General features: G+C 36.6%; 1 protein-coding gene across 11 annotated transcripts in view; it reads left to right on the forward strand.

Annotated features, from left to right (window-relative positions):
* LOC306888223 (CUGBP Elav-like family member 4) overlaps window positions 1–27737 on the forward strand; it is a gene marked incomplete at both ends in the record, with an annotated part of 122963 nt that overhangs the window by 43361 nt on the left and 51865 nt on the right. For all 11 annotated transcript variants that reach the window (XM_079446418.1, XM_079446421.1, XM_079446424.1 and 8 more), the window contains one exon: window positions 20003–20051. In XM_079446418.1, the coding sequence (XP_079302544.1) occupies window positions 20003–20051 (49 nt within the window). The remainder of the gene's footprint in view (window positions 1–20002; window positions 20052–27737) is intronic.

The following is a 27737-nucleotide window of genomic DNA, read 5'->3' on the forward strand; positions in this document are numbered from 1 at the left end:
GAAGAACGCTGGGCTGTTGTCAGGCAGGAGTGTGTGTGTGTGTGTGTGTTGTGCTGTTGTTAGGCAGGACTGAGGCTGATGAAATCCGCTGTAACATTTCTCCAGTCGTGTTCTGCTCTTCACACACACTGTCACTGTTTGTAATGCAGTTAACTTCAGCCTCTCGTCAAGCTCACGACGCACACACACACACTCACTCACTCACTCACTCTTCTCTTCATGTCATGTGTTGAAAGCATTGTCGTCTCAGAGATCTTCATTTGAAGAGCCGATGATATTTCCTCACGACTTCAGTCAAACTACGTAAGGCTGAAGGAGTTTTTCCTCTGTATTTGAGTGTTCAAGTGTTTTTCTCGTCTGTTTCATTCGCTGCTGTTGTACAGAGACGGCGAGAGCTGAAGGGCAGATGGTGAGACAGTCAGACAGATGATCCAGTGCCATATTAGTCATGCATTTTTAACAGATGACATTTTAAAATTCTCTTTTCCTGTTTTTAATCAGATTAGAAGAAATTAGATTTTAAATTTGTGGTGTTTTGAAATCTCTCTCTCTCACACAGCGAGTCTGTGTCTCTCGCCCCTCAGGTGCAGGAGCGTCTTTGTTCGCTCATGATTCACTGCTGACCTTTCAATCATTGAATTATAGCGCAGACGATGCGAAACCAGAGCATATCACACACCATCATCCACCATCAGCACAGATTTAAAACTATCTGCTTCTGTTGCTAGTTTAATTAACTGATATCTCGCCTCATTGAACCTTTAATGGTTTATTCTTCCTCAGATTAAAATATTTGTACATTTTCTTTGAGTTGCAGCACGACACGGCTGATGATGCACCTTTAATGATTGTTTAAATAAACCCATAAGCATTTGCCAGAGCCGAGCTTATTAGGTTTTTTTAGTTGCTTATTAAGGCTTGAGGTCATCTATATGCTATTATACTACTAAAAGATAAGGAGGTGTTTGTTTAAAATGCACATTGATAATAATCAGAAATGTTTCTTGAGCAGCAAATCAGCATATTAGAATGATTTCTGAAGATCATGTGACACTGAAGACTGGAGTAATGATGCTGAAAATACAGCTGCGCATCACAGAAATAAATGACATTTTAACAGATATTCAAATAAAAAACACTTATTTTAAATTATTATAATATTTCAAAATTTGCTGCATTTTTGATCAAATAAATGCAGCCTTGTTACGCAGAAGAAACTTCTTTCAAATTATTGAACAATCTTACTGAGCCTAAACTTTAAACTGTATATATCATATTATATTCTTCACAAAAATACAATAAAAACAATTTAAAAACTAATATAATATATTTAAAAATCTGGAAAAAAAAGAAAAATGGCTTTTGCTTAAATATGCATGTGCAAATTTGTCATATTACACAGAAACATTTGTTTAAAATATTTAAAATAAAGTTAGGGTTAGAATTGTATTATTATTATTTATATAAAAATAATATAATAATAATACTAATTTTGTTGACTATTATTATTAATATTATTTATCAGGCTGTTCATTTTCAATGCATATGGCTACTCTTCTTCATATCATTTATAATAATAATAGTAATTTTGCAGACTGTAAATTATATTATTATTTGCCACTGTTACATTTAAATACTTATATCTGCTAAACTTTTATGTCTTATTTTACTACTACTTGTATTATTATTATTATTATTATTATTAATGATTATATGTGCATATATTTGTTATTATTTTGATGATATTGATAATCTTCAGAGATCAAATGATGATCTCTAGAATGAGACTTATATGATTATAAATGGCAAAGAAGCAAATAGTGGTTTATCTTCAGGACTGAAAATCCTTTATCATGAAGTGGGTTGTGTGTTCTGTGTCTCGGTTGTTTTGGCTGATGTTAGTCGGGTTAGTGTTAGTGTTTATCCGGACGGTCTGAGGACTAGTTCAGCTCCGGTCAGCTCAGATGGCGGACTAACGCTGATGACGGGTGACAGATGGAGTTATTCAGTGTCTGGAGCCTGTGGGTGAATAAAGCTCAGCTTCTCTCCTGTGCATATGCCATATCATACTTTACCTTTAATAAAGAGCAATACACTTATTTCTGATGTGATGTTGATGCACTTCACCTGTTTATTAGTGTGTCTGAAATCAGAGTGGACAAAAAGAGCCAAAGGTGGGTAGAGAGAGATAGAGAGAGAGAGAGAGAGAGAGAGAGAGACGGTTCCTCGTTCTCTTGCTTTGTTGCACTTGTCTCTTTCTATCATGTTCAGCCGTTCTCCTGCTCGCCCTCTCTTAGCCCCGGGGGTGATTAAATCTCACTCACACTCACACTCACTCTTGTGTCTCTCCTTGAGCATGTATTTATATTTACAAAAACAATACCAAAATAAACCATGGTTTATAGTAACACTGTGGTATTTTGGATGCTGCCATGGTGATAATACCATAGTGTGCCTTAAAGTACTGTAAATATAAATATTTCAATCAATGCAGTAGTACCTTTTTATATACTTTAGCAGTTTTTTTGTTTATTTTTATTATTATTTGATTATATTTTTGTGAAGCATATACATTTAATTTTGCATATATACTGTATGCTATTGTCCAAAAGTTTGTGGTCAGTTTTTATTTATTTATTTATTTAAATTAATTAAATTGTGCATTGAATTGATCAAAAAGTGCCAGTAAAGACATTTATAATGTTAAAAAAGATTTCTATTTTAAATAAATGCTGTTTGAACTTTGTTCATCTGTGAATCCTGAAAAATAAAATGCATCACAGTTTCCATAAAAATATTGTGCAGCACAACTGTTTTCAGCATTGATAATAATCAGAAATGTTTGTTGCGCAGTAAATCAGTATATTATTATGATTTCTGAAGGATCATGTGACACTGAAGACTGGAGTAATGATGCTGAAAATACAGCTGCAGATCAAATAAATAAATAACATTTTAACACATATTCACAGAGAAAAGTTATTTTAAATTATAATGATGTTTCACAATATTACTGTATTTTTAATCAAATGAATACAGACTGCTTTCAGTAACAAAAATCTTACTGACCCCAAACTTTAAACTGTATATTTTGTATTGTATTCTTCACAAAAATATAATATAATGTAATATATAAATGTACGAAATATGACTTTTACCTCTACATGCATACTGTATGCAAAAGTCATATTAGATGCTTCATGGAAACATTTGTAATTGATATATTTTGCTTTTTAACAGGATTTACTATAATAACTAGTGGTTGCAATCAATTTATTTTAGCTACATTTAAATAAATTTAGTTGACTAACATTTTTTTTTTTAAATGTATCTCAAATAAATTGTTTGCAACCACTTACCTTAAAAAAATGTAGTATATATTTTTTTTCAGTGCAGGTCCAAGAGTCTCGTCTTTATCTGGGACAGTTTTTTGGCACGCGTCTGAAGGTTTGTGTAGCTGCAGAGGTGAACTCAGGTCAGATCTCCTTCATGAAGGAATCATGCATGCTGATTGGCTGAGGTTCTGCTGGGAGTCATCCTAGTTTTTTTCACTCTACGCTCAGCCAATCAGAGGTGTGCAATGCGATTGGCTGCTCTGATGTCGGGCTAATTTGACTGGCCAATCAGTGATTTCCCAGCTGGCATTGCAGCGGCGTGTGTTGTTTACATCAGTGAAACTGCTCTGTGTTTACAGTATCAGCGTGGCTTCTGCAAGCGTGTTTATTGTGTGAAACATTAACGTTGCTGTATCTCTGTAAGGCTGATGATACACGGGGCAACTTTTTGAGCAATTTTGTGCTGTATCTTTGTGTTCACATGCCTTCCTCAAGCATTTCTGAACATAGTTTTATGTGTTTTATGTGTTACTGAAAAGGTTTGTAAGCTCTTCTATGTACTGGAAACACTATAGTTAATGTATTAGGGTTAAAATATGGAATAAATCATAACAATACTGTGACAGAGAACACTGAATCTGTCAGAGACGAGACAACAGGACAACGTTTATAATGTACTGAACTCTTTCAGAGATCAAAACTTTTGTCTTTTTTATTAGTTTTTCTTTTTAAAATATTTGTATTTAGCTTAATTTTATTTATTCTAATTTTAGTCATTTTAGTACTTCATCTAATTTAAATTTAAATGTATTATTTCTTTAATTTTCATTAGTTTTTCATATATATATATATATTTGTACTTTTAGTTTACGTTTTCATTTTACTTAGTTTTAGTAATTTTATGCGCTTTTGTTATTCATTTCTTTTTTATATACATATTTTTGTTTCATTTTAATTCATATTTATTTCAGCATCGTATTTTTTTTATTAATTTTTTTGTTAATTTTATTGCTTCAACTTAAACATATTTTATTTCTGTTACTTGCCAAGGCAAAATGTCTAATTTTTAAGTTTTATAAGTTTAAGTTTTTCATAGTATTCTATTTTATATTTTTATTTTTATAGCATTTTCTTTATTTTTATTTTAGTTTAAGTTTTAGTAATTGTGTTATGTGCTTTTGTCATTTTTTTAAATGATACATTTCTATAATTTTAGTACTTCAGCCTAATATAATTCTGCTAGTTGGTGAGGCATTTTCATAAAGTAAGTTATTTTTTTCTAATATTTATTTTATTTCAGCTTCATTTCAGTAAACAACAACAAAAAATATAATAGTTTTGGCTTTAGTTTTATTTTTACAATAACTCATACATATGCTATCAGTGTTTATCTCTGTCCTCTGCTGTCTGCTTAGACAACATTATAAAGCATCATAGGTGTTCATAATGCACATATATAAGCAAATAGACCATTATATGATACTTTATTTTGGCCGAATTCTCAGTCAGCACCGAATGTGTCCTTCATGGATAATTCAGACCCATGATGCATTGTGACTTTGTGACATAATGCAGTTGCTGTGTCTCATTCTGCTCCCTGTAGTTCCCTATGTAGTGAATCAGTATCATGAACACTTATTCGTGCATCATGAAATATGCTCTTGTCCTCTGTTTCAGACTGAAGAAAACATGACAACAGTTCACAGGTTTTTACAATGCATTGTGGGAATGTTTAGGAAGCGTTTCAGCTGATTGAGACGCAGCCCGAGATGACAATGTTTACATGTTCATTTAGAAATCCAGAGAAGTTTGTCATCCGCTCCAGCTTATATTGAATTGTGACATCGTGTATGTGAATATTGTGGCTCTTATGATGAATTGCATGTGAATTGCTCGTTTGTAAGTCACTTTGCATGTAGAAAACAATTAGTTTAGTGCTGGTGGAAGAGGAGCGTTAAAGCCTGCCTGTGGAGTGAGACAGAGACATTTCAATTGTACATATATTTCATTCGGGGCCAAAAGCACTTATAAATGAAATCAGTTGTGAGCAGTGTTATTTTAATATTGTTAATATACTTGGTTTTTGTTAATGTTTTGAATTAGATTTTATTTTGATCTTCTTTTTTCACTTTATTTTTTATTTTGTCATTTTGTTTTGCTTTTAATGTCACTTTTATTAGTTTTTTTGTGTCTGTATTTTTTAAATCATTCTTAAAATATTTTTTTAATCATTTAGTTTTAGTTTGTTATTTTAGTTAAACTAATTGGAAGACTTTTGCTCATCATGGCTGCATTTATTTGATCAAAAATACAGTAAAACAGCTAAATATTATTACAATTTCAAAGTGGTATTTTCTATGTGAGTATATTATATGTATATAATTACATTTTATTGCTCTGATCAAATCTGATTTTTCTGCATAATTACTCTAGTCTTCAGTGTCAGATGATCCTTTAGAAATAAATTGTGAGCAGTGTTATTTTTGTTTATATATTAGTGTAGATTTTGTTAATATTTTGAATTAGATTTAAATTTTAATATTTTCAGGTTTCACTGTAATTTTAGCTCATTTTCAAAAAATTTTGTGCGTTTTTTGTTATTTTTATTCTTTTTTAATGTCTATATAGTTTTTATTAATTCATTGATTATTTGTAGTTTATTTAGTCAAGTTAAACTAATCAAAAATGAGAAATGCATTTTAATGAATGTTTACAGTAAGACAGCACACAGCTACGGTCTGAGTCTGGTGTAAATGCTGTGATTTATTTGATGTCAGGGTTTTTAAACAATGAAAATGTCCTCAGGTTCACATAAACAAACACTTTGCATCAGGAGTGTGTATTTATGCCACACTGTGTTTTTTCAGGGTCATGCGCGATATAAAAACAGTCAAACGCTGCAGTTCAGTGAAGGTCTGTAATTCATCATAAAGTGGCTTGTGTTTCTGTTAACAGTGAACTTTAACCCCAGTGCACTCACTATAGGTTTGAGGTTCTTCTCAAAGCATCCTAATGGAGTCTGACTGTGATCAGGGGAGTTCAGACTTACTCACAGACACACAGTATTTACATGAAACACGTGTCTGATGTCTTTACACGGATCCTGTAGCAACTCCAGCTCGTTTCATCACGCACCTCACTGACCTGCACATGTTTTATTCATCTGTGTGTGTGTGTGTGTGTGTGTGTGTGTGTGAGATGAACTGGTACATGCACATACAGTCCTGACAGAAAAGCAACACACACAAAGAGCACAACACTCACACTTTCACCTGTACACTGTTAAATTGACTGTAAAACACCAGCAGTGGAGTTATTCAGACATTCATTCACTGTAAATAATACGATCGCTGCATTTGTTAAAGGCTCATAGAGCAAATCACACAAGCAGATGATGTGGAACACTAAACAGACAGCTGATATACTGCTGTTCTTTGTGTTTTATAGGACACTGATCAGAACAAACACATACAGACGGAGAAAGAGACAGAAAACAGACGCTTGTTTCTGTTCTTCACGTCATAATTGAACAGATGCATATGGCTATGGATCATCTGATCTGTTATGGTTGCTTGTTCATAGCCAAACACCAAGAAAAGCTGGATTTGTGTGTTCTATGTGCTGAGACGACACTGATACCGGCGTGAGACGCTCCTCTCGTCGTCTTTTCTTTCGTGATTCATCAGATATTTCTCATTGTTTCGTTGGCAGCGCTCTGCGTAGCGTGATATGGTTTCCAGCCTCACGTTATCTGTACGGGGCGTCGAGTGCCACGAGCCGAGCAGACATAATTAACTTTCGTTAATTAGCCATTGGACGAATAGAGCAATCATTAATCATTAAAATCTCCCCGGTGAATCCTGACGCTGTGAAACACACAGGAGCATCTGTGAACCCAACTTATGATGACACAACATTTACTCAACGTTTGCGCTTGAGCTTTAAGGGTGATGCTCATGAAAACTTGCTCAGACAAAGAAAGAAAAGTTTCTTATGGACATTGAAAACGAAGCATGGTTTTTTCATTTTTTCATTCTTTAATTAAATATTTAATAACATTTTCAAATTCTCATTACTTTAATGATCCCCCAAATATAATATATTGTGTGCCAACTGAGATGCTCTTTAATGTAGACTTTATTTTAATCATTTTTGTGTGTTAATTTTGAATGTATATTTAAATTTTTTTTTTCATTTTTATTTAAATCATTTTTATGCAATTTAATAAATCAAAACTTGTACTACAAACACTGCAATAAGCTTAAAAAATGCATTTATATTTAAAGCATTTTTATGCAATTTAATAAATTACTGATGGTACTGCTGATTCTGCAATAAGCTATAAATATGATTATTTAAACTATTTTTATGCAATTTAATAATGAGAGTAGTACTAATACTCCAGTAAGCTATATAAATGTATTATTTAAATAATTTTTAATGCAATTTAATTAATTAAAGATAGTACTGCTAATACTGCAATAAGCTATAATTTTTTGTTGTTTAAATCATTTTAAATATCTTCTGAGAGATCAGCTGCTGTTTTATTCTCTTTCAAGAGTCACACACGTTCCTTTTAATAATATAGTTAACAGATGCATAATTCATTTTGTCTTCTGTGAAATAATAAATATTGTGTGTGTGTGTTCTTGTGGCAGAAAAGACGAGCAATTTTTTGGGGGGAACTTTTGGTGGCTGATGTGCAGCCGTGTCTGTTCTCGTATTGAGCTGTAGTTTTGGGTGTTGTCTGCGTGTTGAACAGGAGCAAATGTCCACGGCTAACTCGCGCTAATCGCAGCAGGATGTTCCCCGTCTGCCAATCACTGCAGCCTCTGCCGCTGTCATGGCAATGTTTGCATAAATTAGCATGCATTTGCATAAGAATCCACTTGTTTTGCAGCCTCTCAACAAATGGCATTTTCTCTTTCTTTATCACTCTTTATCTGTCTCTCCTGATTCAGTCTCTCTGCTGCGTCTTTCATCTCTGAGTTTCTCAACAAATGGCTTTTTCTCCCCTCAAACCTTCTGGAAATGTCAGTATGAGTTTCAGCGAGTCTCTGGAGATGAACTCAGATGCTGTATAGAGTCACTGAATGAATCATGATGGAAGCTCGTTGCATTGGTTCATGATTAAGCTGTATTTGCAAATATTGATGGTTTAGTTTTATGTGCATTTTGAATTTGGCCAGAAACACTGTTCTGGTTTTCCCATCATCCTCTGGCAGCATGAGAATGATAAAATACACTGTCAGAACAAATGCGTCTCAACTCACACATTATGTCGTTGTACTTGCAATGAAAATACTGCCGTTATTTGCTGAGAAGAGAAAAAGTATGATCTGAATGTGAAAACCTATGTGAAGACTATTATTATGAAGCTAATATTATGAAGCTGAACTTGTTGCAATATAATCTTTACTGCAAATCTTGATAAACTATATTATCTGTAAACTACGTATATTGAAAATATCTATAACTATCTATATATAAAGCTAGATATACTCTCTCACACACATACATATATATATTAGTTTATACTGTCTCAAAATGTAACTATATTATCATCAAGCTCTAATCTACTGAATGCAACTATAATGCATAAAGATATTAAGATATTCTAAACATTAACATCATGAGTTTCTGTAAAGCTGCTTTGAAACGATGTGTATTTTGAGGAGCTATAAATTTGATTTGACTTGTTTCAAATTAATTATTTGAACAGAATTCAAATTCTCCTTTGTGAAATATTCACATGTAGAGACTTATGTGTGGACATTATTAAACATTTTATGAAATTATGAACATCCACAGGAGAACTCGGTCAAATAAAGAAACTGGTTGTTTCAAAATAACATGCACACCAGGAAAATGGTTTAGTTTGAAACTATTTTCATTCAGAAATTGCTAGTAAATTTCACAAATAATTACAAAGAAATGGCAAGAAACGCACTGAATTAAACATTAAAAAGACTGTTCTAAACAAAACTATTTGTTTTATTTATAATGTTGAAAAAATATTTTTAGAGTGTAAAAGATGCCGTTTGTTTGAATTTGTTGCATTTTGTTTCAACTCAGCATAACAAACATTGATGCCACAACATCGACACGTTTCATTTATCCGGTGCGTTCTGACTGTATGTGTTATATAGTGTTTCCCTGTGCTGTTGCAGCAGGATGATCGGGGTGTAATATAAAGCTCACACATGTGTTTGTCTGACTGGAATCAGACGTGTCTGTGTTTCTGCTGCTGTATTTCTGTCTGATCCTCAGGCGATGCTAATGATGCTGCAGCTGCCTTCAAAACACACAACAACTCCAACACAAGCTACATCTTTCATCTCTTTCTCATCTCTACTTGTTTCTTCTCTTTCTCTCTCACCGCTTCTCTTTTTATCTCATTTCTTTCTCCCTTTATGCCTATGTAAACATCTCATCTCTTATTTTATTGTCTTGTTTCATCTCTTTTTGTCTCATCAGGTATTTTCTCTTCTCTTCTAATTTGTTTCTCTAGTCTCTTTTTATTTTATCCCTTCTCTTCTCTTCTCGTCTCGTCTCGTCTCTTTTCAATTTAGAGCAACTAAAACAAGCAACATGTTTCATTTTTAAACATGAAACAAGAAACATTGACTAGAAACATAATCTCTAATTTTCTTGTCTCTACATCTTTTTTGTCTCGTTTCATCTAATTTCTTCTTTTATTTGTTTATAAATTTCATGTCTCATCTTTTCTCCTGTTTTCTAATTTCTTCTTGTAGTTTTTTCTTGTTTTTTTTTTATTCCATCTAATTTCTTCTCTCTGTCTTCTCTTCTCTTTTTTCATTTTATCTAATTTCTTCTTCTCTTTTCTCTTCTCGTCTCTTATTTTCTTGTCTCTACTTGTTTCTTGTCTTTTTGTCTCATCTTGTTTCATCTAATTTCTTCTCTTTGATTCTTGTTCATTAATTTCATGTCTCCTCTCGTCTCGGTGTTAGTTTAGCTTGTAAATAGCATGTAAAAAAAAATAGCTTGTAAAAGCGCCGTGCGCATTTTACTTTCACTTTCAAATTGGCAGCATTTCGGTGTCGATTCAATTCAAGCAACATCAAAATACATTGTCAAACTCAGAAATTGTATTAACAAAATTAAAACAAATACACTATGCTATATACCTAATATAAAATAACAAATTAATTAGGCTACACAAAGTTTAAATGGGTATAAAAAAAAACTGAAAATCAGCAAACATTGTGGAATCAAATAAATAAGAAACATAGTACGTTTATTAGCAAAACGAATAAGAAAGCTTGGAGGCACGGCATACACCTTGATGTAAAATAGGCTAAAATAAACGAATTACACAAAGTTTAAATAAAGTAAAAATCAGCAAACACCGTGGAACTAATTAAATAAGAAACAAATGTTTAAAAAAACTTCTGAGATAACCAAAATCATCTGAGATAAATGAGTCAACAGGCTTTTGTTAAGCACTTTGGTCAAACATGGTTGTTTTTAAATCTGCTGGATATATAAATAAAATTGAACTGAACTGAACTTTTCAAAATCCCAAATATTGCCAAACATGCTCTTTTGCATTTTGTTTCGAAACTGAATCATCCGCTGTCGTCTTGTACAAAAGGTTCTTTGTGGGAAAAGAAGATTCTTCAGATTATAAAAAGGTAAGAAAGAGATGGTTCTTTAAAGAACCTTTGACTGAATGGTTCTTTGTGGAACCAAAAATGGTCCTTCTATTGCATCGCTGTGAAGAACCTTTTAAGCACCTTTATTTTTAAAGGGGTCCTATTATGCTTTTTCACGTTTTGAATGTTAGTCAGTGTGTAGCGTGTATGTTTGGGCATTAAAAGATCTACAAAGTTATAAATCTCAAAGTCCACTCCAAAGGGAGATATTTTGTTTTTAAAAAATCCCTCAAGAACGGCTCGATTGGACTACAGCGTTGCTTTCCGGTGTTTGTGACATCACAAAGCGGCCCATTAGAATATCACTAATATAAATCCCGCCTACAGAAATTCGAATGGTTGGGGGGTGGGGAGATCGCTTGGTTGAGCGCTGCACGCTTCAAAATCGAAACCCGGTGCGGGTGTTTTTATATCATTGTATTTCTGAAGGAAACCGACTGTCTTCAGAAAGTTTTGGATGTCATTTTCATTTCATCTTGCATATAGCAGAGGCCAGCGAGTAAGTGCTGCGCTGGTAAAACCTCACTCCCCTGATCTCAAGAAGCGCTCTAGCGACTGACAAAGGTGGCCTTTAGCCTCCTTGTTAGAGCGCCCGCAGCCTGCCGCAGGAGACCGCGGTTTGAATCCCGCTTGGAGCGGGGCGAGTAGGACTGCAACACATGTAATGTCTGATAAAGCAGTGTTTGTGAGCAGAGCTCTGCTTTGTGTACAGCGTTACTGGGGAAACCTCGATCTCTCCCACTCCAACAGCGCCTCCCACTGGCAGAGAATTAATTTGCATATATATGCCGCCACAAATAGTGTAAGTCTGTGGGACTACGGTATAAATAAATTCGACTGTATAACAGTTTCACTGCAATTCATATTGTAATGTTAGAATTAAACAACAATAAACATAATACATATTACCGTTGCACTTATCTGTACATATTAAATGCAGTTATTTTTATGTTGTTGTTGACATCCTATCTAAAACGGGATTTAGCCAAAAAAAAAACACTCTAATATGTCCAATATCCGTGCGTGCAAAGGTTCCTCAATATTCTCGAGGTCTGAACTGATATGGCAATATTGACGAACTTGCTGTTTTGGCAAGGGGCGGGGCAGTACTGAAACACCGTCTAAGCTGTTCGCCAATCACAACGCACTGGGACAGCTAACCAATCACAACACATTTAGTTTTTTGGAAGGCGGGCCTTTATGTCAGGCTGCCCTAACCCTAATTATGTGAAAAATAATGTGATTTTTGAACCACCAAGCATGTTCTAGTACACCCCCAAAACAAAATCAAGACTTTGTAAAAGAGCATAATAGGACCCCTTTAAGATTGTACTGAGCCAGTGAGCCCCGGTCTCATGAAAATGCATATAAATAGTACGCCAAATAAAAACAAAAACTTGTGGTATTGATACGCAAAAATTGACTTTGGCATGCATATTATATGCAGTTTTCGCGTACATATGATATGCATCTACCCCACAACCCTAATCCTACCCACTAGCATATGCACACCAAAGTCAATTTTTGCATATCAATACCATGAGTTTTTGTTTTTATTTGGCGTACTATTTATATACGCATTTTCATGAGATCGGGTTGCCTCTACTTGTCTCGTCTCTTCTCTTTTATTTCTTCCCTCTTCTTGTCTCTTCTCGTGTTGTCTTCTCTGAAACAGAAGCTCCACGGTTGATTCTTGAACATGAAGCTGTGATCGTCTTTGAGTGTGTGTGTTGTTGTGTTTGACGGGTGGCTTCTGATGGTGTGATGTATGAAGCATCGGGTGTATATTTCACAGCTCTGCCGGTCGTTCATCAGAGCTAACGCTTGAGCGCACGTGTCTGCGAGATGTTGAAGATGGACTCACGGTTGGTAATGAGCCGCGTTCCGCTGCGCTGAGATCTGCTCCTGTAGCAAGGGCAAATCCAGTCGTTTATCTTCTCACACACACACACATTCGTCTTCACAGTAATTGTGGCACTTCATCAAAGTGCTGAGTGTTATATTTATCAGTCAGATTAATGTGAGATCGCTTGCTTGTGTGTGTGTGTGTGTGTTATCGCAGACGTGTTGTCAGTGTGGCTGTTGATGTGAAATATTCTCTCGTATGTTCTTCTCTTCATGTGTTTGTCTGATCTTCACTCTCGTCCGTTCTTTCTCATCTCATCTCAGCTCGTCTCTTCTGGTTTTGTCTCACTTTCTCTTCACGTTCCTCTTTCTTCACTCCTCATCTTGTCTCTTTCTTCACTCCTCATCTTGCCTCTTTCTTCACTCCTCATCTTGCCTCTTCTTGTCTCATCTCATAACAATTGTCCACATCTCATTCTGTTGCTTGTCATCTCTTCTCTTTATATCTTGTTTCTTCATTTCTTATCTCAAATTCAGAGTCAAAAATTGCTTTATTGGCATGACTGTAAACAATACAATAGTTTGGGAATATATGTGGAGAAACAATAATAACAATGACAAGATCAGAATAATAGAAGAAAACATTATAACAGTTTAAACTGAAACAGTGTAACAAATTGGAACATGCGTGAACATTTGAATTTCTTTTCTCTACGTTTCTTCTTTTCATCTTGTCTATTCTTTTTTCTTTTTATTTCATCTCACTCCTTCCCTCATCACGTCTCTGTTTATTTCATGTAGTTTCTTCTCTTTTCATTTCATCCGTTCTCTTCTTATTTCATGTTTTCTTTTCTTCATTGCTTTTATCTGTTTTTTCTTGTCTCGTCTTGTCTCTTCTCTTCATCTCATTTCTTCTCTTTGATTCTTGTTTATTAATTTCATGTCTCGTCTCATAATTTCTCCTCTCTTTTTATTTCATCATTACTTCTCTTGTTTTTTCTTCTCCTCTTTTCTTTTCTCTACTTGTTTATTCTTTTTATTTCATCTCATCTCTTATTTTCTTGTCTCTACTTCATTTTCTCTTGTCTTTTCTCATCTCTTTTTTTCTTCTCGTTTTATGTAATTTCTTCTCTCATTATTTAATTTAATCTTGTTTCTTTACTTGCTTCTCATTTCTTCTCTCTTCATCTCAACTCTTTTATTTTCTCATTTCATCTCATTTCTTTTCCTCTCATCACTTCTTGTTTCATCTAATCTCTCCTCTTTTCTCTTTTACAGGCATCATGTAATTTCTTGTCTCCTTTTCTTTTCTCTGGATTTGTTTCTTCTCTTTTCATATTTTTTTCTCTTCTCTTCTGTTTTCTCATTTCTTTTCCTGTTTCTTCTCTTTTCATCTCATTTGATCTCATTTCTTATTTCTCTTCTCATTTCTTTTCTTGTTTCATCTCAATTCTTTTGTCTTATCTCGTCTCGTCTGTATTTCATGTCTGCTGTGTCCTGTGTCTCATCCATCTGTATGGTTTGTCTCTCTCACCTCTGTCCCTCATAAAGTTTCCTGTCTCGGAGAGTCATCTGTTAGTCGTGTCTCTGTGTGTCTGTCGTGTCTCTTTCTCTGGCTGAGAAAAGGCCCATAAAGCTAATGTAGTGTGCCGCGTCCCGCTCCCGCTGTGATCTATACTCCCATCCATCCTGAGCCGGGTGTCTCTGACCGGGCCGAGGCCTAAACAAACCCGGCGGGATTGTGGACACAGCGGCGCGGTGGGTGGGCCGCTGAACATGACGAAGAGATTCACCGGTGAGAAAGATGAGAGCGAGATGGCACACAAACATGCACGGGACGGAATCCCGCCAGAATTATGTTCTGAAGTTGTTTTACTCATTTTCTTCTTCCAGAAAGAAACCTGCTGCCATCTAAAAATATCCCTCACACCCTCCTGCTGCATTTAACCTGACAGCAGCCTCCACACGCGCACCGCTGCAGCCACGTGTCAACCGCTGTGTGTGTGTGTGTGTGTGTGTGTGTGTGTGTGTGTGTGTGTGTGTGTGTGACGAGTCGGCCTCTCCACGCTCCACAGGACATGACAGGCAATTTGTAAGAGCGAGCAGCTCACACACTTACACACACACACACACACACACACACACTTACCATGGTAAAGAGAAAGCGAGCATCCTGTGAGCAGGTAAATGCAGATGTCATGATGCTTGTCTGCAGCTGTTTTTTAAATGAGTCCAACGCAGTGTAAACAGCTGAAGAATTTCTTGTCTTGTTGCCTTCGGTTGCACTTTATTTTAAGGTGTCCTTGTTACAGTGTAATTATACGTTTACTGAGCAATATTAATTAGCTACATGTACTTACTATATGGTTAGGGTTAGGATTAGGGTTTGGCTTAGGGTTACTTGCACGTAATTATGCATAATTTGTTGTTATTATAATAGTAAGTACATGTAAAGTGTAACAAGAACACCGTAAAGTGTTACCTTGTCTTCTTGCTTGTCTCTTCTCATATCTTCTCTTTTTGTACCTTCTTGTATCTTGTACCATGCCCTTTGTATTTAGTCGTCTCATATTTTCTCATATCTCCTTTTCTTCTTCTCATTTCTTCTCAACTCATGTATTTTCTCTTCTTTTTTGTCTATTATCATATCTTCTCGTATCTTCTTGTCTTCTTGTCTCATATATTTTTATCTCACATCTTCTCCTCTTGTACCTTTTCTTCCCATATCTTCTCATCTCTTCCTGTACCTTGTATAATTTTTTCATATCTGCTCATTTCATATTGTATCTTCCCATCTCATAACTTGTTATCTTTTCTTGTATCTTCCCTTCTTTTCATATCTTCTCAAATCTTTTATCTTTGCTTCTTTTTTCTCATCTGTTCTCTTCTCCTCTATCTTTGCTTATTGAAACCTCTTGTCTCTTCCTGTATCTTTTCTTCTTGTATCTTCTCGTCTCTTCCAAAATCTTGTATCTTCTCTCTCATGTCATTGTCGCATCTGGTCTTGTCTAGTCTTGCCTCGTCTCGTCTGCACTGTAGAAGTGTTGAAATAAAACACAGCATGTATGATGACAGGAGGAGCAAGGAGCCCCAGTGCAGAAGCGCTGGTGGAGTAATAGAGAGACAGATGAGCATGTGGAGGTGAAGAAGGAGCGCCAGTGGAGTAATAGAAAGACAGACGAATGTGGGGAGGTGAGACAGGAGTACCTGTGTAGTAATAGAGAGACAGATGAATGTGAGGAGGTGAGACAGAAGAACTGGTGGAGTAATAGAGAGACAGATGAGAATTTGGAAGTAAGACAGGAGTACGGGTGGAGTAAAAGAGAGACAGACGAACCTTTGGGGGTGAGACTGGAGTACTGGTGTAGTAATAGAGAGACAGATGAGCGTGAGGAGGTGAGACAGGAGAACTGGTGGAGTAATAAAGAGATAGATGAGCATTAGTGGAGTAATAGAGAGACAGATGAGTATTAGTTGAGTAATAGATAGACAGATGAGCATTAGTGCAGTAATAGAGAGACAGATGAGCGTGAGGAGGTGAGACAGGAGAACTGGTGGAGTAATAGAGAGACAGACAAACCTTTTGGGGGTGAAACTGGAGTACCGGTGTAGTAATAGAGAGACAGATGAGCGTGAGGAGGTGAGACCAGACTACCGGTAGAGTAATAAAGAGACAGATGAGCATTAGTTGAGTAATAGAGAGACAGATGAGTGTAAGGAGGTGAGACAGGAGTATTGGTGGAGTAATAGAGAGACAGATGAGCATTAGTGAATAATAGAAAGACAGATGAGCATTTGGAGGTGAGATGGGAGTACTGGCAGAGCCGGCACCAGGGCACCTCCATCAGGGGCGGCATTTGAATTTCTAGGGGGGGCACAAATCACGTTGTGGGGGTGGGAAGCGTGCAATCTGTGATCACGTGCAGTTGCTGACTCTCGCTAAAGCATGCAATCGCTTTATGTGCGCTGTTTTATCGGTTTCACTTTCGCTTTCGAAATCGATCATGTTCAGCAAGGAGGGGAGAGGATGGAAAGTGGGGGGCACAGTAACTCGTTTGGGGGGGGGGGGGGGTGAACTCATTCGGCCCGTGAATGCCCCCCCTTGGTGCCGGGCCTGAGTACTGGTGGAGTAAAATAGAGAGGGAGAGACGAACCTTTGGAGATGAGATTGGAGTACCGGTGGAGTAATAGAGAGACAGACGAGCGTTTGGAGGTGAGACAGGAGTACCGGTGGAGTAATAGAGAGACAGACGAGCGTTTGGAGGTGAGATTGGAGTACCGGTGGAGTAATAGAGAGACAGACGAGCGTTTGGAGGTGAGATTGGAGTACCGGTGGAGTAATAGAGAGACAGACGAGCGTTTGGAGGTGAGACAGGAGTACCGGTGGAGTAATAGAGAGACAGACGAGCGTTTGGAGGTGAGATTGGAGTACCGGTGGAGTAATAGAGAGACAGACGAGCGTTTGGAGGTGAGATTGGAGTACCGGTGGAGTAATAGAGAGACAGACGAGCGTTTGGAGGTGAGACAGGAGTACCGGTGGAGTAATAGAGAGACAGACGAGCGTTTGGAGGTGAGATTGGAGTACCGGTGGAGTAATAGAGAGACAGACGAGCGTTTGGAGGTGAGATTGGAGTACCGGTGGAGTAATAGAGAGACAGACGAGCGTTTGGAGGTGAGACAGGAGCTCGAGCCTATTTGTCAGCATTGATCAAGCCATTAGGAGTGTGTGCAGGGAGCCATATTTGTTTTTGAGGCCAAAGGGTGCGAGAGAGACAGAGATGAAGCACTTGAACGTACTGAACTCTACTGGGACTCTAATGAATCTGACACACACTGTGTTTCTCTATGAGAGAAGTGGCTCGAGCAAACGACTCCTTCGGCGCTCATGAGTTCAGACGCTTCATCGGCCAGTGTGAACACATACCATGATCCAGTGTCTGCAGACACGTGTGTGTGTGTGTGTGTACCTTTTCTTCTTGTATCTTTCTTATCATCTTTTCTTGTATCTCTTGGATCTCTTAACTAAATAAATGTGCTAGTGTGTCATTTTCAGCTGTAAATTTTGTCATATGTATCAGTTTGTGTATGTTTTTATTTTATGTGAGTGAAATTCAGTAATTGTTTTTATTTTTATGGGATGATAATATTTATATAATATTTTATATTTGACTGATTGCAGACTCCGGTATCTTGGCAAGTCTGAGACATTGCTGAGATCTTTACTGGGCTCTTGTTTGCACAAGAAGCATCTTGGAGGCCAAAGACTTAAAAAACATTTGAGACATTGAAGTGATTTTTCTTCTTGTTCGTGTGGGCCATGTGCAGGCGTGTGTGTGTGTGTGAGGTGTATCTGGCTGCTGGCTCTCAATGATGGCACAAAACTTTTGTCAAACTGAGTAAAAGAGGACATTAAAGTGGGACGGAGGTGGGGGTTGTTCGGGGCTTCTGGTGAATAATTGGAGTTTTTCCTTTAACCTCATTGGACACACCATGGAAGTAATGGTGGAAATGGTGCAGCCGTGTGCCGATTCGCTGGATTGCAGCCCCCAGACCAAAAGGCTGACAACCCCATCTGCCCGGTTGCTTAGCAACTCCCGGTGTACCCTGTGCTTAATGACTCCTGTTGCTGCGGCGACGCCGAGGGTTTAACGGGCCGTAGCTCTGGAGCTTTACAGCCAATCACACGAGTCCTGAGACGCAGCGAATCAGAAGAAAGAGAGAACGTCTCACGGGTCTCAGTCTGACCCGACTCTGACATACACACCTCGCTTTGTTCAGCCACATAACCAGAGCAGAAGCAGCTGAGCAGTACTGACACACGCAGCCAAAACTCCACACGTCCAGAAAACAAGATACGCTTAGAATATTGCATGAAATATTAAGGCTTGTTCAAAGAATAAATGTTGAGTTCCTTTAAAGTTTTGGTTTTGTCATCGATAAGCCTGCCAAAATTGACCAAGGTCATGGGCAAGATTTCTGACTTTCGATTACAGACTTTGGTGTCTGAGCAAAGTTTGAGACATTGTTGAGATGTCTTGAGATGTGTCTTTTCTCATATGAGAAACAAATGGGCAACGAATATTAGAAAAAGCAATTGAGAAAATAAAATGATAATTTCTTAATCACATATTTAGCATTTTGTATCATTTTATAACACATTTATCAAATTCACCATTTTATTACATTTTATTATTTTACAATTTGATAATTTTTTCATTTTATTAACATTATCAGTTTGCTAAAATTAAATTTATTTATCATTCTTTTTGTTTTATTATTTTTGTATTTGTTTTATTAGCATTTGTAATGTTAATTTTTGTTAATATCTATTTTTTCTATTTATCCTTATTTATTTATCCTTATATATATATATATATATATATATATATATATATATATATATATATATATATATATATATATACCCTTATATATGGCTGTATGTTAGTAATAGAACAATATTTTTTGCATTGTGTCTCTATACGCAAAATTGATATACGTATATACAATATATATATATATATATTTTATATATACACGCGCGCACATAATTAAGTGAATGGTTTAGATTAGATTAGTTCTGATGATAATTTTATTATCTTTGATAATTCACAGGCGAATCAATATCATGAATCATTATTATTACATTTTAAAATAATTTATAATACAATTATATAATTATTTATCAAATTTACTATTTTATTATATTTTATCATTTTAAAAATCTGTCCAATGTATCATTTTATGAACACTAACAATTTGCTAAATTTGAATTTATTTAGATTTATCGTTATTTTTATATTTGATTGTAGTGACTAGTTTGACTGAAGATCAGCAGAAGTCTCTGTAGATTATTGCTTTAATTGATTAAACACGCCACAGTCACACAGGACGATGTGTGTGCATGTGCACGGGATTTCGTGGCATGTTTATTTATCTGACACTCTTGTGACTCTGAAGACATCAACACACACACACACACACACATACACACACACACACACACACACATACACACACACACACACACACACACACACATACACACACACACACACACACACACACACACACACACACATACACACACACACACACACACACATACACACAGTGTTCTAACATCTCTCTCTCTTTCTTATTCAGATGAACCGGCCCATCCAGGTGAAACCGGCCGACAGTGAAGGACGAGGAGGTAATTAGCCTTCTTTCTCTCTCTCTCTCAAATTAAAATTCAAATTCAAATGAGCTTTATTGGCATGACTTGCACAGTATTGCCAAAGCATTGTCCATTACATGAATAAGGAACAAACAATTATATAATACATAGAACAAGAATAGATCTGTAAAATAATTAAGTAAATAAGTACATGCATTCTTTATATTCTTTTTTTCTTTTTCTGCATTTTTTCGGCATTGCTTAAAAAAATAAAAAAATACAAATAAAATAACAAAAAAATGGGGGGAAAAAACGCCTTTGTACAACATGCAAGAAATGATGTTGCTTCAGTTTTGTCCACTGGCTGATAGTCTTAGTTTGTGGCAGGCTGATACATATCTTGCTGCTGTTGTGATCATTTTGGAATTTTCTCCTAAAATGTGACTTAATTTTTCTGCATTTGGTAATGCCATAAAATGTGGTTTAATTAGTTGTAATTTGGTGAAATATGCAGCTCTGATGTTGTGATAGTAATCACAGTGCAGTAAGAAATGTTCCTCTGTTTCCAGCTCTTTCTGCGAGCACAGTGAACACAGTCTCTGTTCTCGTGGCTGTCGTCCTCTCTCTATAGTGATCACTCAGTCTGTACTTCGTTAGTGTCTTTCTTCATTTGTGATCTTTTACACAGCTCAGGTATTCTGCTGGTTTGTAGTCTCTTTTCAGGTGTAGATACAGCTCCATCTTCTTCTGTATTTTAGTGGCATCTCTCCAGTAGGTGATGTAGTTGTGTTTCTGTAGTTGTGTGATTTGGTTGGGTCTGATTGTGCTGGTTTGGGTGTAGTGTGAGTACCAGCTGTAAAAGTGCACTCTTCTGCAGGGCTTTAGTCTGGTAAGAGCTCGGATCAGTGGATTTCAGCTGCTGGTGGAATTTCACAGCTCTCTTTTCAATATTTATTAATAGTGGGTATTGTCCTAATTCAGCTCTGCACGAGTTGTTTGGGGTCGCTCTGTTAACTTTTAAGATGTTTTTACAAATTTGGGTGTGCATAATTTCAATTTCTTATTTTTTCCATTTAGAGAAATCTTGGGTTTTTAGAGGTCCCCATATCTCACTGCCATACAGTGCGATTGGTTCGATTATTGCTTTTAGGATTTTTAGCCAGGTTTGAAGTGGAATTTGAAACTGAATTGTATTTTTGATCATATAGAAGACTCTCAGTGCCTTTGCTTTCAGTGCATTCACAGCCAGATTGAAGTTTCCTGTTGAGCTGATGTTTAGTCCCAGATAGGTGTATTCATGGGTGTGCTGGAGGACCTGGTTTCCTGCTCTGAAAGTGTATTTATTTTCCTTACACCTGGGTCTCTTTTGAAAAATCATTATTTTTGTTTTTGTTAGATTCATTCTAAGAGCCCATGTTTGACTGAATGTCTCTATGATGTCTAGCAGCTGTTGTAGTCCCTCTTTTGTTTTTGACAGAATAACTAAATCATCTCCAAAGAGGAGGCATTTGATTTCTGCTTCAGTTAGTGTTGGGCCGGGGGCAGTCCAATTGTTTAATTCTTTGGCTAATTCATTTATATATAAATGTTAAACAGAGTGGGGCTCAATGGGCAACCTTGTCTAACTCCTCGTTGTTGAGAGAAAAAGTCTGTTCGGTTGTTCCCTATTTTTACAGCACATGTATTGTTTTTATACTTGGTACTGATTAGATGGAAAGTTTTCCCTCCAATCCCGTTCTCCAGTAGTTTTAGAAAGAGTCCTTCATGCCAGATTGAATCAAAAGCTTTCTCAAAGTCAATAAAGCAAGCAAAGATTTTGGTTTTGTTTTGGTGTGTGTGCTTATCAATGATAGTGTGGAGGGTATAAATGTGGTCAGATGGTCTGTGTTTGGGCAGAAATCCAATTTGACTTTTCTCCAAGATATTGTGGGTTTTGAGAAAGTTTTGTAATCATATATTAATAATTGAACAGAATATTCTCCCCAGGTTGCTATTGACACATATGCCTCTGTAATTGCTCGGCTCAAACTTGTCTCCTTGTTTAAAGATGGGTGTAATTAGGCCTTGATTCCAGGTGTCTGGAAAATATCCTACACTCAAAACAATGTTGAATAATTTAGTTATTGCAGTTTTTAATTTGTCATTTGTGTATTTGATCATTTATAATTTAATTGTGCGGATCGACTGGGAGGAGTGTGTGAGTGTTTGAGCGAGTGGCGGCTTGTTTGAGTGAGTTTTCATTCTTTTTCTTACTTTGAAAAGTTAGTGTTGTTTAGTTTGTTGTCACTTGTAATTAGTTGGTTGGGAAAATGCCGGCAGACTCTGATGAGTTTGCTACTTTAACAGGCCGGCATGGTTGTAAATGTTTACCGGATGAATCAGTCACTGTTGAAGACTGTTTGGCTGCTATTAGTAGAGAAATAGGTGCTGGGAATATTCTGTCGGCATCTAGAATGAATAAAGCTGTTGTTGTGTTTGTGAAGGAAGAGTATGGTTCACCATTTAGTGGAAGTTGGCTTATCTGTTTGGCCGCTGTCGAGTCCTTCAAAGAGGGTAACTCTCTCCAATGTGCCCCGTTCATTTCTAATTCACTTGAGCAATTGCTTAGCCGTTATGGTAAAATTATGATGCCGATTAAAATGATCCCTCTTGGTGTTAAGAATCCAGATTTAAAACATGTTATGTCTTTTAGACGCCAAACTGCTATTATTTTGAATGCTGAATTTCAACACTTGGACGTTTCCGCAAAATTGACTTTGGCAGGTAAAGATTATACCATTTTTATCAGCACTGAATCAATGAAATGCTTCTCTTGTGGGGTCTACGGACATACAACATTGAGATGTACTAATAATAAGGTGACTGAGCCGAAAACACCTTCAACAAATGTATGATTTTCGCAATGATACTTTTAATCAGCACAGACCAAAATTAGAGAAGTATTTATCTGATTTACAATTGTTTGTTGATTCTTGCATTATGGCTATGAGAAAAGCTTAATTGGAAGAGCTTGATCAGCCTTTTATCTTTCGTCATGACAACCTTAAACATTGGGAATTTTAATGTTAATGGCTGTCGATGCACATGGAAGAGAGTTGCTTTATTTGATTATCTGCGGTTAAAACAGGCAGATGTTATTTTGTTGCAAGAAACGCATACAGATCAGCAAAATCAAGCACAGTGGTATACTGATTGGAAAGGCAGCGTCGTATTAAGTCATGCTACAAACCTTAGTGCAGGTGTTGCCATCCTTTTTCTCCATGCGTTAGTATGCAACCGGATGTGGTTGAAATAATATCTGGTAGGATTCTGAGAACTGATATTATTTTTGCTAATACTCATTTTTCTTTTATTAACGTGTATGCACCAAATGTTGTTCATGAACGCATCTCGTTTTTTAAAACACTTTCTGATGCTTTATTACAGTGTCCTCAGGGAAATGTTGTTGTACTTGGTGGAGATTTTAATTGTACTGTTAATTCATATTTGGATAGGAATCATGATGAACCTCACCTTTCTTCTGCTGAGAGTTTAAAGAAATTAATTAATGAACACAATTTAACTGATGTGTGGAGAGAGGCCTTTCCTGGAGTCAGACAATACACATGATTAAAAACTAATTCTAATACTATTTCAGGAGCTAGGCTTGATCGCTTTTATGTTGAAAAGGGTAATAGGTTCTTTAGTAGTTTGATTTTTTTAGGGGCAGATGTTTGGTTATTAATAATATAGCAGCTTCAATGTTATGGCATAAATTTATTGTATTAGATCCTCCCAAAGAATTACTTTGTGGAGTTCAAAAAGCATTTGTTAATTTTTTGGGGGATGGTTGCCATTGGCTTCCTCCAGGTATGCTTTATCTTCCTGTAGCAGAGGGAGGCCAGGGACTAATACATCTGGAATCTAAAGTCTTGGCAATGAGGTTACAATCGTTACAAACACTTTTATATAGTTCAGATCCTGTGCCTTGGGTTGTGTTTGGATTATATATACTCAAGAATTTTGGAGGATTTGGTCTTGATAAACAGTTGTTCTTAATGCAGAAGACCTCGGTGGAGAAAGTGCATTCTTTGTCTTTCAGTTTTTATTTAGGAGTGTTTAAATCTTGGAATTTTATTAAAATAATGAGACATGAAGATGAACATTGGGGGGTTTCAGAACCTATTTTTTTAATCCCCTGTTTCCAATATCAGCCAATGTGTCATCATATTTAGTCATAAAACTTTTGAATGCTGGGTTAACAAAAGTCATGGACTTGATTGATTTAAAGAATGGCCAATGGAGAACTGTACAGGCAATTGCGGATCAAGTTGGGATAAACTCAGTAAGAATTGTGGAGGGATTGGTCAGGAATCTTAAGGCGTCTTTTCCTCAGACTTTCTTATCCTTCATTAATAATATTATTTTGAATGGTGATATTTCTATAGTTCAAGGTAGTTCTTAAAGATTGTGAATCTGATGATAACAGTCAAACAAAGCTGCTGAAAGGTTATGATGCTGTGGTGTTTCATTGTATTGGGAAAAAATGTTATACCAAATTTGTGTAAAATCTGTAAATTTGGGATCGGATTGGTTTTCTATTTCAGATGAGGTTTTTCCATCATGGAGGTTATTGTACAAGCCTCCTATCTCTAAGAGATGTGGGGATATTCAGTGGAGGATAGGGCATTGTATTATAGCCTCAAACTCTTTTGTGTCTAAGATTAATGAGACTGTTTTACCGACATGTCCTTTTTGTAATGCTCTTGACAATGTTTTTCATTTGTTTTGTGAGTGTCTTAGACTTAACTCATTATTTGAAATATTGGAGAAAATGATTGTAAGATTGGGTTTTACATTTACCAACAGTCTATTTATTCTGGGTTGCAGATATAAGAGGTCTTGGCAGAAACAGTGTTGCTAATTTTTTAATAGGACAAGCTAAACTTGTTGTTTTAAAGTCTCATCAGTGTGAAAAAGATGTGAGTTTAGTAACTCTGTTTAAGTCTTTAGTGGAGTCAAGAGTGGTGATTGAATATACCTATTACCAACATACTAATAATGTCCTCTATTTTGAATGGAAATGGGGTGTTGGGGGGCTTTGGTGACTGTGTGTGATTCTGGAAATTTGGTTTTTAATTGGTAATGTTTAGGAATCTTATGTTTTGGTTGGGTTTTTGTTTTTTTAAGCTTGTAATGTGTGTATAATTAAAGTGTTTTGAAAAGTCTTTCTCTCTCTCACACACACACTCACACACTCACACACACACACACACACACACACACACAGAGTCCGAGTGACTGGTGTGTCGGAGTGGCCGTTAATTTAGGTCACTTGCCTCCATTGACTCTCCATCTGTTCGGGCCGCCACGGTTCGCTGTGACTCGGCTCGGATCAAAGGAGCCGCAGGTTCCCGGCGTTAACCATAATAACGTGAGCCGGTAACGGCTGAAGCGGCAGGTGATGTGCTGGAGCTTCAGCATCTGTGTTGACCTGCACCTGCTCTTCATTCTCTGTGTTTGCTTGTGGTTTTACAGACGGTTTTGTCGGTCAGCAGATGCTGATCTGATCCGATCCGTGAGGAGTTGATTTTCACTGAACACCCAGCTAAAAAAAAAAGGTACACTTCCATAATGTACTTAAAGTGCTCTATTTTTGCGCACTAATTTTGTACTTAATATACTAAAAATGATTCTTTAGTACTTCTTAAGATAAGCTTGAGATCATATAAGTGTACTCAACTGTGCTATTTTGGGACACCATGAATATGAACTAAAATGTGCTTATAATATATCGAAAATAAAGCACTTGAAGTACATTATGGAAGTGTATCTTTTTTTTTAACCTGGGCATGACTCGAGCAATTCATAATAGATATTATGTATATAAATACACACACATACAGGATATATTTCGAAAAGATTTACATGTATAAATGTATATTTGTATAATTTATATTTAGAATATATATATATTAATAGAAATATAACATTTTTCTTAAATATATTCATGCATGTGTGTGTATTTATATATACATAATAAATATATGCAGTACTGTCCACGATTAATCGTTGGACAGTACTAATTAAAATCCATTAATACAGTGACTTCTGTGAACATTTCTGGATGCGTTATCAGGTTGTGCTGTGTTTCATCTTGATTTTCTTTTAGTTAAGTCTGTGAAATGATCAGTCATGTGGATCAGACTTAACACAGACAGTCAGACGTGTGTGTGTGTGTGTGTGTGTGTGTGCGCGTGTGCGCGCGCGCGTGTGTGTGTGTGTGTGCGTGTGTGTGTGTGTGGCTTCATTGCTCTTTATTTGTGCTCGGAGTGAATCTGTCCTGACGTGTTGTGGGCAGCGAGTGACACTGAGTTTTCACACGACTCACACTCCATTAGTCTCATACGAGTGAACAACAGCGGCACAAAACCTCAGTGTGTTCGGTGTGTATGATGGTCTCCTGTCATCGTCCCGTCTGATTCACACCGACTCTATGCCGTTATCTACAGATTGACATCATGTAAAGTCAGTCTGGAGCCTTTAAAGGGTTTTAAAAGTGATAGTTCACCCAAAAGAGAAATTCTGCTCTGCAAAAAATGCTTTTCTTACGGAAAACGAGACAATAATTTTTACTTGTCTAGAAAATCCGTCTTGATTTAAGAATTTTTAGATAGTTTGGCTGGAAACAAGACAAAATATCTAAGTGAGAAAAGCATTTTTTGCAGTGTGTCATCATTTACTTGCTTGTTTTAATCATTTTTCTTCCATAAAATGTGATGCATCAACTATTTGGCACTCTTTGCATACGGGATGGAACGAGGAGACATGGGGAATTCACAAAATTAATAATCCAAATGGGTAACACAGAGCACAGGCAAGGAAGCCATTCAACAATAGGCCTGACAAACACATAGGCTGTATCCGAAATCGCCCCCTATACCCTCAGATAGTGCATTATTTGAGGGGACAGCCATTTTAAGTGGTGTTCGAAACCATAGTGGATGTTCTCGAGTGCACTCATTCAATCCCACAATGCAAAAACGAGTGTACAACCGATGTACACTCAACGGCTAGAGATAACCCATAATGCACTGTGAGAGGGAATTCCCGCATCTTGCCAGAAGATGGATCATCCATTCATTGATTTTAAAAGCGCTCGTCCACGGCGTAATACAACACAGGCACAAAATTAATTGTAAATTGACTATTAGGGTTTATACATAATTTCCGTGACAGAGTTCAAGATAAATCCTTCAATCTTACTGCTGGAGCTGCCCGTATCAAATGATTATTAAACAGCATGCGGCAGAGCTTCAGGTGCACTCAGTGTCCGAATTCACTCACTCGTTTTCATTCACTCCTTCAAGTGAACTGTATGAGTGGACTAATGTAGGGAATAGTGAATGAGGGTATAGGGGCGATTTGGGATACAGCCATACTGAATGGACTGGGGCTTATGAACACAGGACAATCAAGGGACTAATGACTAGACACGCCTTGAATCAATTAACTAAACAAGAAAAGGAACAAGACTAAAAAAAGGAAACCGGAACAGAAACCGGGGCAAAACAGTCCAGGGGCAGGACACTAGGGATCAGAGGCGTCATGCCCCTTCAAAGTGAGGGGGCACGTTCTTCACTCGCTCGCTGACTGAATACCTCTTTCTGGCGAATTCTCTCATAAGAAACAACTAAGTGCAAATGTGTTTACAACTCTGTAAGTAAGATATTCATTTCACAG

Source organism: Barbus barbus (genome assembly GCF_936440315.1).
Source record: "Barbus barbus genome assembly, chromosome: 22".
Taxonomy (NCBI): Eukaryota; Metazoa; Chordata; class Actinopteri; order Cypriniformes; family Cyprinidae; genus Barbus; species Barbus barbus.